The following is a 20920-nucleotide window of genomic DNA, read 5'->3' on the forward strand; positions in this document are numbered from 1 at the left end:
TGGATTTCATTGTCTTTGGCCACAAGCTTATTCTGCACATCTGTAGCAGAAATGTCAGGATTTTAATTCAGAAGTAAATTATTTAACTTTAGGGGAAATAATTTTCACTGTAAACAGGGAGGCTGATTGGAAGCCTCATTCCAGCAAGCCAAGGTTCAGCCCTTGTCAGCATTCAAACTAAGTGGTATCACAATATACTATTTTCCCAGAGTGCTGAAGCAGTACTGACTTCACCTAAGCTTTAAGCCATTTACTCAAAAATGCCCTTTTTTACAAATGGCAACAGCCAAATCACCGTAGTAAGCATTATTTGGGAATTCTGTGTTACATGGGAATTTTGTGATACATGCCTTGCTGTGCTGCTTCATGTTCTGCTGTTCTTTTCCTGAGATAAGCCTGGATTTCTTCCCATCTTCTCTCTGCTTCCTGCTGCTGGACCTACACATTGAAGAGAGAGGTGATGAAGAGAAGTTTAACCTTTAATTTATTTTTGAATCCAGAGTGCGTCTCTTCAGTGCTATTCCCTAAACATATGGCAATGAAGTAAAATTGTTTCTTGCTTCCATTAGGGCACATCAGAGAGACAGAGTGCCCTGTAATCCTCCTCCTAGAGTAGTTTAGCCTATTAATTTGAAAGGCAAATTGTGAACAGATTTCATTATAGGCTCTTAACAGGATGGTTTCTGTAATATGAAAGTGTAGCATCTTTGCCCTGCAAGTTCAGAATTAACACTAGAAGCCAGACTAGCCACGCATCCCATAAATCTGCATCTAGTAATTAAAACATGTCTCAAGTCTAGATACCAACCCGCCACCTGCAAGGGCTAGAGGCAGGGAGAACGTCTGCTAACTAAGACTTAATTGCAAGTATGAAAAAATAATTAGCTCTGGATTGGCATTCTCACATGAAAACACTAGCTTCCTCTTCTGAGAAAATTAAAAAAATATATACAAAAGGCCTTTTCTTCAAAAGAAGAGATGCATCCAGAAGCCAGTCCATTTACATTTTGACTCTTAAAAAAAATTATATTTATTTAAAAATTTAAACATACAATTAAGCAAAACCATGTAGTTTCAAATAAAAAAATCACACAAGGACAGTGTCATCTGGATGAACCACTGCAAAATATCAAGTGTTGCTCGAATTGTACACTCATAGAAAGCAAAGTTCAACATCCTTAGTTAAGCTTTTTAAAGATATTTACCTGAAAGGTTAAGTTTCACTTCACAGGAAGGTTTGTAATCACTCAAAACCCAGAGTACTGAATGAAAACATTAAATAAGTCCATAGGCTGACTCAGCCTATCTGGTAATAGATACTTGTGCATATGAAGATTACAAAGAGATTTAGTGGTCAGGGAAACGGCTAAAGTGATTCTCACGCACCTCACAACCCACCCGACTCAGAACTTGGCTCAGATAAAGCCTTGAGCATAACTTGTCAGGCAGAGAAAACCCAAGTCACCTTTAGCTGAGCAACTGCCTGCTCTGCATTCTTCTTCTGGAGCTCCTCTTGCTGCAGCTTACTGCTCTTCTCTCCCAGCTCATTCACCAGCCTAGCATAATCCTGGCGCAGTTTGTTCAGTTCAGCCGACTGCCTAAAAATAAACATTTTCACAGCTTTTTTTTTTTTTTTTTAAAAAAAACACAAGAAGCAAAGGCCATAACAACAGCTACTCAAATATCAACATCAAGTCCTATATTTGCAGCCAGAGGGCTATGCTGGGTGGGTTTGCTTTGGGTTTTGTTTGTTTGTTTGTTTTTCACACTGCTTCATCCTAGGAAAGGGATGAGGGTCAGGTGCTCTTGGCCATCAGCACAGCACAGCAGCTACAACCCACTGAGTCAGAAACAAAAGGCCAGCAATAAGCCACAAGCATCAGTTCCTTTAAAACATTTGCAAGCTGATGGGCATAATTTGGACAGGCTCATATAAACTAAAGCATAAAGCAAGGTCTCACATGGAAAGCCACATGCCTTTCTTCTCCCCATAAAGGATTATTGATCTCAGACTTTCTCAAGACTATTCCTCCTGGACTACAACTGCACACATCTCTCCGGCCTATAGATGCCTCTTGGCCTTGACTTATCTTAATTTATGAAGTTATCTGATGCACTCTCTCACTTGGGGAGAGAAGATACATTTGTCTAGCCCATGGGAAGAATTTTAAAAGGCTCCCCTTTGTGTCTAAGCAAATAAGAAGCGTTTTATTCTTAAGTTTGCCTCAATTAAGAATGTTAAGATAACTGCCTAAGATATAATGATACTTCATCTCTACAAATAGGACACTTGAGATCAGGGTATCAGTACCCTTCTCCAAGCTCTTTTATATCGACCTGCCCTGGCAGGACAGGCACAGGGAGCAGAACACACCTCTGCTGAGCTGCGCCTGGCAGGGCAGAACCTGCCAGCAGGATGGTCCATATAGAAGCAGCATCTCTGCAAGAACAGTGCAGCCAGAAAAGGAAGATGCCGAGCCCTTTCCAAGTCTTGACAGTGGTTTTGACATTCTGGTCTCCAACAGCAACAAGTATCTGAGAGCATATAAAGTGTCCACTTTGCTTTGTATAGGCAGAAGCTCACTGGCAGCAATTCACCCGTCTGACTACACACCTTACAGGGATGCTCAGCTTTTACCACAATACATACAAGCTTCTCTGCCAGCTCAGGGACAGCTTAAGTCATAACTTAGAAAAGACAAAACCTTGAGATGCCTTTTTTCTTCCTCCAAACATTTGCAACACCAGCAGATAAATCCAAGGGCTATGCCAGTGGTGTCGTTAACTGCACGGTGTTGATACTTTTTTTCTTATTGCAAGGCTGATTTAGAAATTTAGAGCTGCTGTTTTCCCAAGAGACCAGCTTCGGCACCTCTCCTAAAGCCTCAGGGGAAAGGATACATACCCTGCCAAAAACACCAACTGTGGCTGAGCATTTCTGCACTTCTTTCTGTTAAAGCCTCAGCACCCACTCTAAAATCTCAAGCTTCAAACTGATAAAAGACAGTAATCTGTTTTGAAAGCCTTGGCTCAATGCAAATACAAAGAGGTCCCTCCTCAGTCCAAAATAACTGTGTTCATAGTTTAACCACAAATCCAGAAACAGCCAAGGAGATAGAAACAAAAAGGAGCAGAAGCCAGAACAACCCTTCAGGGAAGGCTTAAACACACACAGAGCTCCAAGTAGCTGCTAACATACTTGCTCTCCATTTGATTGGTAGAAGTACTGACAGCATCTCTCAGGATACCATTTTCCTGCTTCAGGTGGCTTATTTCTGCCTCCATCTGCTCACGGAGTTGCTGGAACTGATGGGGAAAGAAAGATTGATTCCAAAAAAGATTAAACTAAGGAGCAATAAAAAAACCCCACAACTTGTAACAGTAGATAAGATAACACAATAGTTTAAGTAAATAAAACTAAGTGGATTTTTGGGGAGAGGAACAGCTTTATGTCCTTCCTCACATACCCACTCTTAAATTAAACTGTGCAACTCAGACCCTCTTGCTCAGATAAAAGCCCCAGGTTCCTTTTATACCAGTGTATCAGCCTATTTATTACAGCAACCTTTTTCATTTGTTTAAAAGATTACACAAGTATTGCTTAGCATACCAACTGCTCAGCCGTATAACTTTAGATATTTGTCAATAACTGGAAATGAATATACTTTTGCAAAGGGAAATAAAATAAATGTACTGTGAATTAACATGAGAAGTTTACAAAGCCTTTAAATAAAGCAGAAAAAGTATAAAATAAGTAACAGTACACAGGTTATAGCATGTAAACTGCAAAAGGCTAGTCCTCATCTAATATCCTGAAGTCAAGATTATGAAATAGATCCTTTATTTTGGCAATACTATGCTTTGATTGCATTTTCAACAGGGTTCCAAACTGAGGCAGAAAGAAGCCCTGAGAAACCAAGGCTGCTTCAGAATAGTGCAAACTATATCAAAAGACAGGATTCAAAGGAAAAAAAAAAACCCAAACCAGACTCTGCATATGCAGACGACAGGATAGCTATCACATATACACATATACAGCCCAACAGCCTGCTTTGAAAATCCTCGAGCACATGCAGCTATAATGCTTTCTTCCTCCACCAGTGCCAGTCTGTAGATACAGCCGACACCATTTCCAAGACCCAGTTTCATCAAGTGGCTGACTCACCAATAAGGGGTTTGTATATAAAAAAATCCAAACAAATGTTTGCGTAACAACCACAGCAGGAGATAGCAGCCACCTCCAGCTCAGCACCAACACACGCAACAACCTGGTCCTTGGATGTCTGGGGGTGGGTGGGGGGTGTCCCATCTCCTCACCTCCCTCCCCCCCCCCCCCCCCCCCCCCCTTTTTTTTAATACCAAGAGATATACAAGATCCAAACAGAAGCAGGAGCACAAATCCCATATAACTGGAAGCTTTGACAATTAAGTTTCTGCTTCTCCGCAATGCTACAGCACATCAGCAGGGGGAGCAGAACCTGAGCACTGGTTCCTCTTCACATCCTTCCTCCAGCTTTGCCTTCGACAGCAGCAAAAGCCACCTGGTCCTGCCCAGCTCTCCTTCACCCTCCCCAGCCAGCAGAAGGACCCTCTCGTTATGCAGTTGTCTATATCGGTTCAAAGAAAGTTGTCCCTGCTCAGGAGAACAGAGTTCTGCTCCAAAACTGCAGAGATGCTGCTCTCCAAAGTGCCAAGACAGAAGATAACAGTATTAAACTAGAAAGTTTCTGTGCTGTGCTTGATGCTGTAACATTCATACAGGAAAAAAAACTATTAGAATATGAAATTTAAGCACCAAGTTGATATAAGAGGAGCCATTTTTCTTAGTAAACTTTAAATTAAATTTTTTAATCTGATGAAAAATTCTTCTGAGGTCACTCCATTATGTGACTTCAGGATAGAGTAACAAGGGTCTTAAAAATAAGGCAATTGTCAACCCTTCAAATATTTTCAGTGAAGCACTCTCCCAGGCAATTACATTCCCTGTATATTATGCTATGTTGTCACCCTGTACTACAATTTAAAAAATTAGATTTATCAGATAGTAAATGATATGAGCATTAGTGGCTCTCAAGTTGAATATTTCAATTAGATTTTACATTTGAATTGAGTAAAATTTCAGCAGAATACCCACGAAGGAAAAAGTAGCTACATCAGATTACAGGCTGTCTAGCTAGCACTAGTCTTTCACAGACTGTGTAAGTCACCTATGAGAACACCTTGTCTGTCTTTTAAGTCAAGAGACTGTCTCAAAGTCTCCCATCCCCATGCAGATGTGTTATACCCCCAGCTACCAGCACACTGCATTCAAGGCTCAGGGTTACTAGTGAAGTCCATTTCTGTGTGAGCAAGCAACAAATGCTGCACCCTGGCTAAATCAATGACTTCTCAGCACTGACCTGCTCGTGTGTGAATGTCAACTCGGACAGTTTTGGTAAAGCACTTACCTTTATCTTCATCTGCTGAGATTCTTGGTAGCTAACGTGTATTTTACTCTGAAAAGTGCCATGCTCCTTTTCTAGGGCGTTGATACGCTCTCGCATTTTCGCTGTAAGCAAGCCGTTTCTCTCCTTTTCTGCAACCAGCTCCTTGGGTGGGAGTGAAAGTAAAAAGGGAAATAAGTCAACTATTAGACTCTAGAAAAGAGCAGTAGATAAGTGTTTTAAGGTAACTAGCAAGTGTGCATCAAACCGAAGTCAGCAGTAATCTTCACTTGGAGAAATTACAGCATTAGACCTGACCAAACTTCCAGCACCTTCATGAGGATTTAGGATCAGCATACTTCCACATTTATTAAGGTTTGCCAATTTAAACACTGATCTTCTGTTGTCTCAGAAAAGCTGGAGTCTGTCTTCTATTGAGTTTGGCCAAATGACACAGAATCCTAACAATTAAAACTGCAGATATCACAGAAGGTAGAGCTTAGATTTTCATCCCAAGTTTAGCAAAACAGAAGAACACAGGTATAGAACAGTGACAAAACAACGGAGCATTTTAGAGCAAATAATTGCTTTGCAGCAGGTTTTAAAGCCAACCATTTTGCCAAAGGAGATGGGGTATTAGTACCCAGCAACAGCCTGAGAGGCCCTGAATCCCACCATCATGATGCTATGTTATGGCTTTCAAATGAAAATACACATTGCTATTTAGATTAATCATTTATTAGCCAGTAATTCAACCCAGACACCTGAGATATCCATAGAGCTACTCCTCTGCAACATAAATGCACTTGCTGTAGTAAGCAAAAACATTAAGTGCAGCTTTCAGCAAGCTCCCATCACAGAATGAGATATTTGTACCATCTAAGCTTCAGCTATCTCCAGCTACACAGCGCAGCACGCAGCTCCTTACAGTGCCAAGGAGCCCTGACATATAATTTAAGTCCTCTAAATTATTAGCCTGAATACCCTCCATCTCTACCATCCAGTAATTATAGCTTTTCCCACATTTTAATTTAAATAAAAGCTATTCTCTCTTTTAGATCCAACTCACTGGCTTCAGGAGGCTGCTCCTTCAGAATGAATTAAGTGACACGAGTTCCCAAGCCCATGTTCATGAAGGCATTTAGGAACCTGACTCACAGCAGAAGTTTTAAGTTAGTTCTGCAAATACAGTGTGAAAGCTTGATTCAAAGCCTTCTCCGTGTTATATTTGCATCTGCTAAGGCACAACAAAAAGAAGGGCACCAGAACATACTGCAGTTTCCTTCTACCCCTCCACCAATTCCACCATCCATCTGCAGTCCTCACTAACTCAACCACCCTGTCACAGCAGTGCCAGAGATCCTGGGAAGATTAACTTTCACCTAACTTGTGTTTTGCCAAATACCTCTGAGGTCAGGCACCTCTTGCTCTCATTTATCCTCTCCAGCTATCATCTTTATCAACACCCTTGCAGGAACATCTCTGCACCTCACAGTCCCTCCGTAGCTTTTGGCAGTGTTTTCAGAGAAACACGTTAATTAGAAGATAAGAACTTCTTGTCAGTCAAGCTGAGCTTTTTCCCTTGTTTATCCCGATACTTCAGCACTACAGCAACTTTGCTTTTACCCACCTTCTTGCAGCTTTCAGGAACACCCATTTATTTCTCCTTCTCCCTTCCCTCCCCCAGTTCAGACAACAAAAACCCGCTATGACCCCTACTCCTCCGCAGCTCCTGCCTGCCTTCACAAGCATCACCTTGCAGATGTTTTTTCCCAACCACATAAGCTTCGCCCACACCCAGGCTCCTTCACACATTCCCTCTGCTTCTTCAGCAGCAGACACCTCCCTCCTTTCATTCTGTAATCCTGAGCCAGTTTCTTTTCCCCTGCCAAACACATCACAAGTCCCTTCTCCCTAGTTATATACTGATTGTCCCAAACCTCTTGATCCCACTGCAGATGTACCTGTGTCCTGCCAGGAGCTCACACAATACCCACTCCCTTCTTCCCTTCTCATCTCTAAGGCTCCCAACTCCTGTGTCCTCTGGCCACCCTGCTCCCATCTTTAGACACCCAGCTTTCTGTGCCCAACTTTTATCCCGCAACATGATCTTCCTGAGCCTGATGTCCATGTGCTTCCAAACTAGCCAAAACAGAACCCTCCTCCCAAAAGGCTCTAAATTCACTCCGTGTCTGCCTAATTGTTTGTTCTACCATAACTGCTTTCCTCTGAAACCTTCATTAAAAAAATGAAGTCAAGTTCCATACTAATCTTGACAGTGGCGCATCAGCATCCCTGTAAGCCTAAAGCAATCAGAGCTGCAACTCTAAGGGCTAAGCAGGCAGTCTACACTTTCTGTAGCTTCCTTCTTGAAGAAAGCTGATGGTGCCTAGAAGCACACGAGCACGTGAATGCTCGAATATGTACCAAATTAAAACTGCAATGCAGAAAAGGTGTTTAATATTTGCATCCACAGAACCATCTTATACTCATGAAGGAAGCGTTTTTAAAGTAACCTTTTGAAAAGAAAGAATCTCAGCTTAAAAGTCTCAGTAAATGAACTCTCTCTGGAAAAACTACTGGAAAATAACTCTGTGTAAATACATTAATAGCATCACAAAAACAAATATAGTGTCTTGCTAAGCTTTCCCAATATACAAAACTCCACCTTTCAGTTTATACTAAGCTCAGTAAATCAGCATTTGCTGGCAGCTAGTCCTACAAGCCACTGCTCCTCTCCCACAGCTCTCTACACCTGAACCTCTTTATATTTACCTGGGTTAGCTGCTTGCACTGCTCCTTTGCCACGGCTGCCTCCTCCTTCATCGCAGCAAGCATTTTCTCTTTGTCTTGTAGCTGATGTATAGCTGCAGCCGACTCAGCCTTGCTGGCCTGCAGCAAAAAAGTACAGAAAAATGATCATACACGCCAGAAGTACTTGCAAAGGATGCTAGCAGGCAGCAGAGCAAACTTGAGGAAAAAACACTCCCTCCTGCCCCCAGATCGTCTCTCTGCATGGCGTACATGGCACCACCAGTACCCAATTCTGCTGCTAATGGATCCTGCAGCACCGACTTCATTAGACAAGGAAATGCATTTTCAAAAGCACTGAAACCAATTAAGAGAATAAATGGGCTCTTAAGGTGCTTCCTCATTGGAAGAGAGCTGCTGTGGTGGCACTGGGGAAAACAATGAACAGCCATTAAGAGAAATAAAGGAAAAAGATGCAGAGATGCTGAATCATTCAATAATTGAGGTTGGAAGGGACTTCCAAGACCGCCTGGTCCAAGTCATGCTCAAAGCAAATCCAACAAACTTCATCTGTTGAAATATCTTGCTACAAAGAAACACTGATCTGGTCTCTCCTTCCACTTCACAGGAGAGCCTCCAGTTGACATAATTACACTTCTGCTGGCATACTGACACAGAAAGTTTCAGAGATACTACAGGGAACAGAAAAACAGAAACAATACCCGCAGTCCTGCCACTCGTATACTAGTCCTAAAAATGAAATAACTGCAGTAAGGGGTAAACCTTCTAAACATTTGTGCTCAGCCTTCACTCAATGAAGTCTGATAACTGAAGCAGCAAAGAAGCGTCAGGCCTATAAACGGACTCTGAATTTGTCTGGAAGTTCTTTAGTTGTACTGTGTATGTATGCAGTACAAAAACACACTGTCAATGTCTTGCATGAGCAAGAAACAATACAATAGAAAAGATGTGACAGAAAAATATTCACATTTCCATCTACAGAAACATTTTTTGTGGTATACAAACCCAGGAACCCACTTCGATCCTAGAGGTTTAGCTTGAAAAAACACCAAACCTTCCTTTAAAATAAAAATACAGCCAGCAAGCTGGCTGCTATTCCAAATAAAACAGGCAATACCATTGCAAATGTACTGCTATTGGGTTTTCAGTCAAGCACTGAAACAAGTGCCAAGAAAGAATGTGAAGTCTCTGTCCTTGGAGGTTTTCAAGATTCAGCTGGACAAATCCCTAAGCAACTTGCTCTAAATTCAATATTGAACCCATTCTGAGCAGGTAGTTGGACTGCATGACCTCCTGACGTCCCTTCCGACTCAAACTGTGTGATATGTTACTATATTGCGTTAACTGAATTGACACATATCCAGTTCTGCATTTCTGTTGTGGTACCATATCTGCAGAAAAATACAGAACTTCAAGTGTGACAAACAGGATGTTACAAGCACAAAGTGACAATCCTAATGAGTCATGGGAGGGAGGAGTAGATATTTGTAAGATAGTGGGAGATCACCATTCTCTTCTGTCTTAATACAAAAATGAAAAAAGAGCTGCCAAGCACTGGCACAGGTTGCCCAGAGGAGCTGTGCAGTCTCAGTCCCTGAAGTTTTCAAGACAGACTGGATAAAGCCCTGAGCAGTATGGGCTGACCTCAAGAGCTGGCCCTGCTTTGAGTAGGAGATTGGACTACAAACCCCCTTGAGATCCCTTTCAAATCTGAACTGCCCTACAATCCTATGAAAAACATCCAAAGCAGTCAGCAGACTAGAATGTACAGACTTGTAAGATGGAGAGACTTGCAAGACAGAACTAGCTCATCAAGCGCACAGCCACAGCAGCTTTTTCTTAATTTCTGCTACAATTTATCCTATTTACACAATTGCAAAAGATCACTCCTTAAAGTCACCAGATAAGCCTTCCCCCGTGCCCACACACATGAGCTGCAGCAGCATTCCTACGTTATATACCTTATTCTCCACGGTTATGTCTGCTCTTTAGCAGCGGTCAAAAGCCATCAGCCTGCCTAGCCAGCCCATGGGATGGCAGATGGCAGCACACAGACATCTGACAACTGCTTTCTGCATGCAAAGCAAGCACAGACCAGCTGGAAAAAAAAAGAGTCTTCCAAAGACAGAAAGCACAAATCACAACAGAACATCAACATAGCTAATTTGACATCATCTCTTCCAATTTCCACTTATTTGTCTTGTCTCCCCCCTCCCCACCCACCACATCATTCACCTTTTGCAAGACATCATGAATTGCACCGGATTTTTCCTTCAAGACCTCCACTATGCAACGGGCCTCATCTTCAGTGAAGATCATATTCTTCATGGCCATTACAAAGTCTTTAAATTTTACTTCAGCATTCTCTGCAACACAGAAGGAAGAATATATTTACTTTGGACTCCATACAGAATTATTTATTTTGCCTCGAAACAGCATGTGATGGGGTATCATTATGCATTATATTCAATTTCAGTTTGAAATGCCAAGTAGTAAAAGGTCACGAACATTCAGCAAAAACAACATATCTCTGATTTAAATCCGATAACAATCCGCCAGCTGACAGTTTTGGGAAAAAAATCCCACCACTTTGTTTGTACAGTTGGTAACATTTATAGTGTTACTAGCAAGAAGACAAAGCACAACACAGATTTTGGAGAAAAAAATAGCAAGAATGTGAAAACTTGAAGAGTCCTTTCTAGTGTATTATGACAGTAATTCAAACCGAGTTCTCAATTTAAAGGACAGCCTGGCTCCACAAGCAATATGCAAATGACAAGGTAATGAATTTAAGAACTGGCACGTTTCTGATTACAATATACGGAAACCAGAAAAATATTCCCTCAGTCTAAGTTTGGAAATGAACTGCTGCAGAAGGAGTTCAGCAGTAGGAAGATAAATCAGTAAGTGTTTAAAAAGACACAAACAAGGAAGCACAATTCAACTCAACTATGCTCTTACAGGAATAACAAAAAACCATTTGGTTCATAAAAAAACAGGCTGCATGTACGTAGGTCATTAGGTGGCCCCCTAACTTAAGTAAATGGAAGCACAAGACCAAGGCATCCAGTATCTGTCAATCACCAGTGCACAAAAGTATGTGCAGGGATTGGAGAGAAAAAAAGAAGAGGAAAAGCTTAAAAGTGATGCTTGTTTCAGAAAGTGTCCCAGAGTTTATGGAGAATTGTCCAGGTCTCTCACCGCAGGTGCTAAACATGCCATTGAAACCAAGCCACACAAACTCAAACCTCTCCAGCTTGAAAAATAAATGAAGAACAAAAAAGTAATACTAAGCCTGAGAGAAATTATAGACCTTAAAAACAGCTCACTGAACAGAGTGCAGGGAGATGGGGGGAAAGTGCTGAGAAATCCTAGCACACTGTCTCCTAGTCCTAAATCAAACTTAGTCTTGGCCATGAGACTTTTCGGCTCACATCACTGCAGCATTGACATCATCAATGATGCTTCTACCAGGAATATGCCAAAATCCCAAAACCCCAGTCCAGTTCGCCAGGAGTCTATGGCAGCTTGGCCTGGACCAGCCGGAGCCCTGTGTTCCCTGAAGACAGAAAGACCTTGCCCTTGCATCCAAGAAGCTTATAATTAGAATAGGGGAAGATTTCTATATTGGGAGGGCAAATCCCAGCTGACACAGAAGAATTAGGAGCTCATATAGAAGGTTACAGCTTGCAAAGGAAATGAGAAGGGACGGGTACATGAGAGGCTTTGATGCTGCAGAGCAGTAACACACAGCCACCGAGTTAGAAACTCGGGAGTCTCAGACAAGTGGGAATCCAATGTAGATACCTCAAAGAATTGTCCAGGAGCTTTCAAGTGAGCGTTTTAGAAGTCTAAAAAGAGGGTTCCAAAGAGTGCAGTGAGTGGCCAGGCAGACAATGTTGGAGAGCCAGCCTTCTGCACAAACCTGAGCAGGGAATCACTGCTCAGTCACTTGGCTTCTCCTCTCTGGCTGCCCGCCAATTTGAGGGTCTCAGCTCATGGCTCAGTAAGCCTGGCATGCTTTGAGCAGGTCAGTGACCTATTTAAAGTTTAAAGGTGGGATACAATGCTCATGAGTCACTCCAGGCCTCTGCAGGAGAGCATGAAGGAAGCTCCACTGTCCCAACCAATTCCAACTGCATTGAAAGGAAAATTCAAACTCTTTCTGGAAATCGCCAGACTATCTCCACTGGTAATTTGCTCAGGTAACTCCGTGCTGCACTCTGAGACACATGCTGGCTGGTCAGCCTCAGCTACCTCCATGAACGAGCATACAGGCTGCACTCCCAGTCTCAGACTCCAACAGCCCGTGCTGAAAGCTCTTGGTTTAGAGTCCATCACTGTTAGCAATGCCCAAACTATCTACTGTAAAACTAGCTCACATGCATCTGTGTGGTCTGTGATCACCCGTTCGCTCACTGCGAGGACACAAAAGCCTACAGTCAGCATTAAAAGGATTCAGATGGCACAAAGCTCTTTCAACAGTGCCAAAGACAGGGGGGAAACGAGCACAGGCAAGAACAAACAAGTGTCCTGCAGCCACAAATGTTTTCTTCAAATCACTTCTTCCTAGCAAATAAGAGAGGATTCCCCTGCCCACATACACAGCACGTTTTCCCTGTTCAGGTTTGCAAGCAGGCTACATCAGAGACAGACTATATCATCACTTTCTTACCTTTATCCGTTTCATTCTTCAGTTTCTTGCCACTGCTCTTCTGGATCCCCTCATTCACATTTTGTTTTGCTACTTCAACTGCTTCTCGCTTTTCCAAAGTGGCAGTGTCAGAATTATCCATCAAAGGAATATAAGTAGTTGCTTGAATAAGTGGTTCATCCACCAAAACTGTAATCAAAAGTCCACAGGATGGGTTATAGCTTTGTAATAATTAATATCAACATTTTTAGGAAAGGTGCGTAACATATTAGAGAGTTGGATTAAATCATCCCTAACCTCAATAGTTAGTTATACTGTCTATTTCTATTATCCTTCACAGCTTAACTCATTAAAGCTCTTCAGGTAAGTTCATTAAATAAAGGTCTCTAATGCATAGTAATTTAATAGCTTCAATTAAATTTCTCTTTCCAAAACTGCCTTTTATCATTTTAACAAGTAGCAGAGAAGAAACTTTACATTTTGACTTTCATTTCACTTTAATGAGAAAGTTGCACATAGCATCAATGAGACTGGTTTACTTGTGGCTGCATATGAAATCACTGAGCATCCCTGAAGTATGAGCAAAGTCTTTTGTCCCTGTTCTGTTAAAATCAGGTACCTTACTGCCCGCATTTTCACATAGATTACATCACCTGTGAACTAAACCACTTAGACAGAATGTGTGGTAGGGACAGCAATCAAGCTTATTTCACATGCAGACTCAACTGCACTTAATGAAGATATCTCATCTGTCAGAGCAGGCTTTAGGCATCATTAATATTCAGAGAGGTACCCAGAGGTACTGACCGACCTCGGGTCTCCATTCACACAGCACTGTATAAACATGGTGAGACACAGACTCTGTGCGAAGAACTTTTCAGCCCGCACTGCCAAGACAAAAGCGGGGGGGGGGGGGGGAGAGCAAGAGCGACAGACCAGGGACAACAGATATGGCCAGCAGAGCCCATTGCCCAGCTCCTGAGTTGCTGGTCCATGCTGCTGGAAGTATGCAAGATGTTGTGCACAGAGCCATGCCCCAGCAGGAAAGCTCACTGACCCAGCCAGCCCAGACTGAAGGGCTGATGGACAACAGATGTCACACAGCAAAGCAGAGAAAGAGGAGGAACTGGGTGGGATGCAAGGTTCCAGGCATCGGTGCAAGACAAATACACACTCCTGGCTGCCAGAGAGCCAGTTATAAAACATTTCCACATTCTGGCTGCTGCTAAGGAGCAGAATAGGCCAGATGGACCTCCTGCATCACCTGTTAGTCTTTGCAGTGAAGCAGCCAAACACCTGCAGGTATACTACGAGTTCAGAAATGAGGAGAGCTCTCCTCTAGCAGAAATATCCACCACCTAATCCAGTTACCATCCCCACCTTTTCTCTTCCTCTCCTTATTGACATTCCCTCCCCATTTTATTCCCCTCCTTTCGAAATCTTTTTAATATCAGTGAGACATTCACAGTGTCAGTAACATCTGAAATCCCCACAGTACTGTCTTGGCTAATCCGGATGCCCACTACAGCTAATTTTTGCTCTGTCATTTTGGAGAGGTGGCTTTAAAAGAAAACAGCTTGCACTGAAATAATGCATGAGCTATTCCCATGTAGCACTAGCAGCTTAGCTTTAATACTGGCTGAGCTGGTATTGACACTTACTTGACACAGACAGCCATGTCTATGGGCCATAAAATGACCCCTCAAAAAAGGGCAATGGATGCATGGAGAAAAGCATTGCTAGGTGCCCCATCAGTAGGTTTCTTCCAGGAATAACTTGAAACTTTTTCAGTTGTTGTAACATACAGGAACACTACTTGGAACCCACCCCTGGTCTGACCAGGGCCCACAACTGATCTGGACCCCAATGACCTGACCAAAGTATAAAGAAAACAGTAACCAACATTGTCTACTTCAGGCCAGTCCACCAGCTGCCAACTTCTTCATAACTGTCCCAGTAAAGAAGAGTTTTGAGAAGCTAACAAGGTGGCCTCACAAAACTTCAGTCATGCTCTTCCCAAAAGCCACAGGCACAAGAGCAGTCATTGTAAAAAAAAAAAAAAAAAAAAAAAAAACAACAACAACAAAAAAATCCAAACAAAAAAACCCCACCAACCAAAACCAAACACCACCACCACCCCCCCAAAAAACCCAACACAAAACAGAGGCACACTAAGCCAAGAGGAGAAAAGAAACAGCATCTTGGCAGAGAATGAGGGATGACAAACAGTAAAGGCCTTGAGAGCAAAGATGAACAGTTTATCATGGAGCAACAGCTAGCTAACAAAAGCACAATAGGAGAGGAATGTGGTCAAAGCAACTGGATAAAAAAAATTGCAGTCTTGTTTGGGGCAGATGACTGCAGCAGTTCCAGACATGCCTTACTCAGAGCAACTCAGAGCCTGCTCGGTTTATAATCTAAGTCAACACACCACTCCTCAATTCAAGTGTGGATGTTTGAATCCAGATGAGCTGAAAAAGGTTCACAGCACCATCCCATGTTAAGTGGTACCAGATGTTCAGAAAATAAAAGTATCTCAGGCTGAATAATCTCTCCTACCTGGATTTCCTGCTTTTTCAAATTAAGAGAGTTATTCTTCTAAACGTTTCTTTTCCAAAGGAAGAGAAACTAAACTATGGATGGCAAAAAGGTTTAACAGTCAGATTTATGTGAACTAAGTCATAGTCTGTAGTCTCACCATTATCAGCCTTCTGCTTCTTTGCAGAGACTTTCTTCCTTCCTGATACATTTTCCTGCTTTATCTCCTGGTGGAGCAGCACCGGGTCTTGCTTTTTGGCAGGAGATACAACAGAATCAGTCTTAGTATCTTGATCATCTGTAACAGACAATTAAGATAATATGCTCTTCTGTGTATTCTCATCACCACTTTTAAATCAGTAAATCTCTAATAAACAAAGTCCACTCCCAGAAAAGAGAAACCCACGTATTTTAAATCAGAGCACAAAGTTATCCATACATATGTACGCACACGCACTCACAAACACATACACCTCCATATCTGATGAAACCCCAAAGCAATAGGAAGAAGGTTTAGCAGAATCAAGAGCCACAGCACCTAGTGTTTTGACAGACAGAAATCTTATCTGCAAGCAGTAACATACGGCAACGCAAGTAACAGTTTAACAAATCCAATCCAGGTTTTACTGCAACAGCACATGTTACCCATATTAGTTTCTCATTTGCAGGAAGTATTTTATTCCCCACCATGAACCCACTTGGGTATTTTACACACACACCCCCAATAGCTACCGGGACTGTGAGAAGCAGAAAATAAGTGTTTCACATTAGGGAACTGTTCTTTTTAAAAGTTGTTTCTATGAGAAATTCTTTATCTTTTTGGATAGCCTGTGCTATATAATATTCTTGTCAGAGCTGACAGACACAATCCGGGGTTATGGTGTTAGCTCTTGTAATCAAGGATAAGAGTTAGTTGTGGCTGCCCTCAGAACAGTGCTCGCAGACCACATTTTAACCATGCCACAGAGATTTTTGGAGAACACCCACAAACAAAATTTGATCTTTTTTTTGTTGGTAGTGGGTGGGTCTTTTTCTCCCTTTTTTCTGAGAAATAAAAAATCCACAACATCAAGCAGCAATGTTGGTTTTTTCCTCACTCCCTGGAGCAAACCTATCATGCCTGCATCTCAAAGGGGTGATTTGCAAATACCTTGCTTTTCACTTATTTCTGAAACTGGGTATTTTTATTTTTTAACTTCTATTCATAGTCAGACCACCACACTGAGACATACTGACTCCTGCTGAGGATATGGTCAAGCCAGTCAGAAGCAATTCTGACTACAGTTTTGGTTCTGTTCTAAGTTGGATGTTTCCATTTTCTTTCAGCATCAGTTTCATTCAATTATAGAAGTGTAGCAGGTGGGAAGCAGCTCTAAGTGCTTCTTTCCATGAATCAGCCACCAAACACTTCTTTGTACATTAAGGCTGCACTTAAACAGTGATTTATTTTGCACAGTCTGCTATGAGGTTTCCCTAGATGCCCTTCCTTATCAGAGCAACCACTCTTAGGACTCCACTTTTTCATAGCTTGACATCAGAATGCACACAGCAAACATCTAACTTCTTTCAGATAATCAAAATTTGACAACTTGAGAGCAAAGTAGCTGAACCATAGAGCAAAGCAGAGATACAAGCTATTCTGTTTCACTCAACAATCTTTAGCAGAAGAAAGCAAGGATGGGAGGAGGAAAATCAGAGCATTGCTGCTAGATGAAAAACAGGGGGGAAAAAAGCAATAGCTCATAAAAAGAAAAAGGTTAGAAGTGAGCTTTGCCCTGTAAGAGATCAGGCAGAACATTTGAGAGACACTCTGTGGCCTTGCAAAAAGCAGAACACAGTTTTGGCGTTCTGTGCAAGAAGCATATGCAACATCAGATACCCATTCCATTTTTCTGCTTCTTCTGCCCAGGCTTCTTCTTAGATGCTGTTGATTCAGATGGTGGAGTGGGCTGTTTTGTAACAGGGACTGGATCTACTTTCTTGCCTGAAGACTTGGATCCTTCCGAGTCCTTAGTTACATGATCATCTTGAACGGCCTTATGCTTCTTCTCCTTCTTCTTCCGTTCTCTAACGCCAGTAGATGCTTCAGTCACACTCAAGGGAACAGGAGCGACGTGCTCTTCATCTGTACTCAGGGCATCGGAGAGCTTAAAGTCCCGAGGTGTACTTTCAGAGTCAGACTCGTGGATGTTCCCATTCTGAGCTTCTTTCTTCTTGTTCTTCTTCTTCTCCGTTTTCTTTTTATCAGTCTTGGTAGGTGGAAACTTTAGATCCCTTTTCTGTTTTGCAAGGACTTCATCATATAAAGTTTCTTTCATGAAAAGCCAGAAGAAGAGGAAAATGACTGTAATAACCACAGAAGGAATGAGGATGATAAAGTAGGTAGACTCGTAAAACTCCATTGTGCTTTTTCTTAGCTATATTTTAAAAAAAAAACCTATGGGAAAAAAGAAAAAAAATTAGGCTTTGAACACGTTTTCCTTGATATTATTTCCCCCACCAATTACAATAATAAAAAGAACCTTTGTCACTGTTTTAGAGAGGCCTTAAAATAGCTTTTAATAAAATTACCAAGCTATATCAATTACGGAACAACTTCTGGAATCATTTACTACTTGCTTCAATGTTGCTAGCCTGGATAGGAAGGAACTCCAGTTTGCAAGGCCGCTGATCTTGGAAGAGAGAAGTTCTCCTCTCTCCTTACTTTTCCTCATCTTTCTCATTCTCCCTTCTCAAGTAAATTCCATAAAGTGTTTTCAGAAATACATGAGACAGCACTTTTAGAGGCTGTGAATTAAGAACGAGTACATGCAGAGCACACTTTTTTTTTTTCCATAAATCAAAAATAACAAATTAAGATTTTTATCTTGGCAAGTGGGAGTTAAATTTCAACTTCCTTCTGTTCCCAGATTTATGACAGCATCAGAAGTGGGCTGAGAGGAAGAAGGGAGAGCGCCCTGCATTTTAGTCAACCATAAAGAATCACATATTTTCAAAACTGCTTTTTGAAGTCTAAAACCCAGCTTTAAATTCAATAAAATTCCACACATTTATAGGAAAACAGGAAGATCTGTTACTTATTTTGTGCATGTAACAGCATACAACTTCCAGGACACTAACAGACCAGATGACTTGGGGATAATTTGCTGAAAACACTATTTATGCTCAGAGTATTACTCTTTATTTTAAAGCAGGAACCAGATAGTTAAAAAAAAAAAGTCAGGATTAAGCTAAAAAACCTTATTCTGGGGCCAAGATGAGACCAGTTTTCCCATTTCACAACTAATCACTGTGAAAAGACATGAATTTTTTTCAGGAAGATTTCAAATATTCCCCAGACTGTTTGTTCCAAGTAAAAAAAAAAAAACACCAAAACACGACCACACCACAAAAAACCAAACCCATGAACCATTGAAAAACACAATTCAAAACTAATTAAGCAAGTGCAATTCCTGATTCATAAACTGTTTGAAAGCCACCACCGAAAGTACATGCTTCAGCTACATTTTCCTCCACACATGAAAAGATGACTCTTCAACTCAACTATCCCCTGGGAGACCCATTCTCTTGGGAATGAAAGGCAAGAGATCTAACCCAGTTTATGTCTCCCATAATCTTTGTCACCTTCTTTGCAACCACTGACCAACTGCAGCATCCCCAAACACAACCAACACATGCAATGTCTCCAACACCACGTGGGGAAGCTTGTATCGTTAGTGACTCTGGGCACAGTTTTACATCAGCTGGCCCTTCTGCTTCTCCTCAACCAACTTGAGAAGAGTTTCACACAGGCTTAGACATAACTGAGATGACCCCAAAACAGTAGGAAGAACTGCCCCACACCTTAAAGCACTATTGCTTGGAGTATTTCCACTGCTGATTAGAGAAAATATCAAATAGGATCAAAATATCAAAAACTGTATCAGCACTAGCGTGGCCAGCAGGGACAAGGAAGGGATCTGAGCCCGGTGCTTGGCACTAGGGAGGCCGCCCCTCGATTCCTGGGTTCAGTTTTGGGCCCCTCACCCCAAAAAGGCCATTGAATGACTCGAGCGTGGCCAGAGAAGGGCAACGGAGCTGGGGCAGGGTCTGGAGCACAGGTCTGCTGGGGAGCGGCTGGGGGAACTGGGGGGGTTCAGTCTGGAGAAGAGGAGGCTGAGGGGAGACCTCCTGGCCCTCTGCAACTCCCTGCCAGGAGGGGGCAGAGAGGGGGGATGAGTCTCTGGAGCCAAGGAGCCAGCGCCAGGCCCCGAGGGAATGGCCTCAAGCTGCCCAGGGCAGGGTCAGGCTGGCTCTGAGGAAGGATTTCTGTGCAGAAGGGGCTGTTGGGCGTTGGAATGGGCTGCCCAGGGCAGGGGGGAGTCCCCGGGATCCCTGGAGGGGTTGAAGAGTCGGGCTGAGCCAGCCCTGAGGGATCTGGGGGAGTTGGGGACGGTCAGGGTGAGGTTCATGGTTGGGCCGGAGGAGCTTCAAGGGCTTTTCCAACCTTGATGATTCTGTGAAAATGAAAATAGATGTGCCTGCTGAGCACAGAGGGAATAAAGTCCATGTAGAAGGTGCAGGGAGAGGCCAGCCACTCCTTACTTCTGGGCAGACAGAGGATTACTCTTGAAATACCTGATAGGATTACATTTAAGGTTGTTTTACCTCAGCTCCTGTCTGTGCTGGAAGCTGCTGTCATCAACTGGCTTGCCATCCTGCCACATTGGTGAGAGTTTGGTTTGGAGCCTGGCTCTAGCTTGTTATATGTAATAGTTTCCACACAGAGAAGAGTTACTGTGATAATGTATTTCTACGGTGCATTGAGTAGCACAGAAAGCAAGGAGTGGGAACTCTAATTTGGCTATTAAGTTATTCAAATAAAAGCCTAACATTTCAATACACTAATTATTCATCAGTTTTCTTAATGTTAAGTCTTCTCCCAGTTTGTATTTATTTTCTGTGTGCACACAGCTCATCAAAAAGGCCTGGGTCTGGAATTACACCAGCACAGAAAATTTCAGAAGGTCTAAGAGGGATGGAAGGAAAAGCTTGTCTTTTAGGGAGAAAAAGCACAGATGCTCAAAAAGCTGCAGCTTTCAAAATTATTAGTTACAGCTACTTGATAAAATCAGCTTCCTGCACTAAGTGATCTAATATTAGTTATCTCTTGAAGGAAGCGTATCTTGAAAATTGGTCTCAACCAAAGTCAATATTGAATGCTTACAGGAGAAGTTAATCCCCAAAGCAAATATGTAATTAAGCAGATTTTTCACAGGTTGATCATTACGATACATTACTGCAACAAGTACAATACCTAACCACAGAGAGCCCAGAACAGCCCACCTCTGTCTTGCACAAGCACGCAGCTGACTGTAAATTCCTCCGACTGCTTCAGCCAAGCCGGGACTATCACACCCTGCAGCCATCCCTACGCATTTCTCAGCGCCCAACACCAGATGCTGAGGTCAAATCGCACACTCGGCAAAACACAAGTTGTAAAGGTTCAAGACATCAAGTGTCAGGAGGCATGATGATCATCAAGGCAGGACCA

General features: G+C 42.4%; 1 protein-coding gene across 1 annotated transcript in view; it reads right to left on the reverse strand.

Annotated features, from left to right (window-relative positions):
* KTN1 (kinectin 1) overlaps positions 1-20920 on the reverse strand; it is a 77774-nt gene that overhangs the window by 35136 nt on the left and 21718 nt on the right. Inside the window, exons 2-11 of the mRNA XM_074909192.1 lie at positions 17267-17824; positions 15548-15685; positions 12871-13038; positions 10431-10561; positions 8199-8315; positions 5448-5588; positions 3200-3306; positions 1466-1598; positions 351-438; positions 3-40 (exon numbers count right to left, since the gene is read on the reverse strand). Coding sequence (XP_074765293.1) covers positions 3-40; positions 351-438; positions 1466-1598; positions 3200-3306; positions 5448-5588; positions 8199-8315; positions 10431-10561; positions 12871-13038; positions 15548-15685; positions 17267-17789 — 1584 coding nt within the window. The 5' untranslated portion in view covers positions 17790-17824. The remainder of the gene's footprint in view (positions 1-2; positions 41-350; positions 439-1465; positions 1599-3199; positions 3307-5447; positions 5589-8198; positions 8316-10430; positions 10562-12870; positions 13039-15547; positions 15686-17266; positions 17825-20920) is intronic.

Source organism: Athene noctua, chromosome 6 (assembly GCF_965140245.1).
Source record: "Athene noctua chromosome 6, bAthNoc1.hap1.1, whole genome shotgun sequence".
NCBI classification, from domain to species: Eukaryota; Metazoa; Chordata; class Aves; order Strigiformes; family Strigidae; genus Athene; species Athene noctua.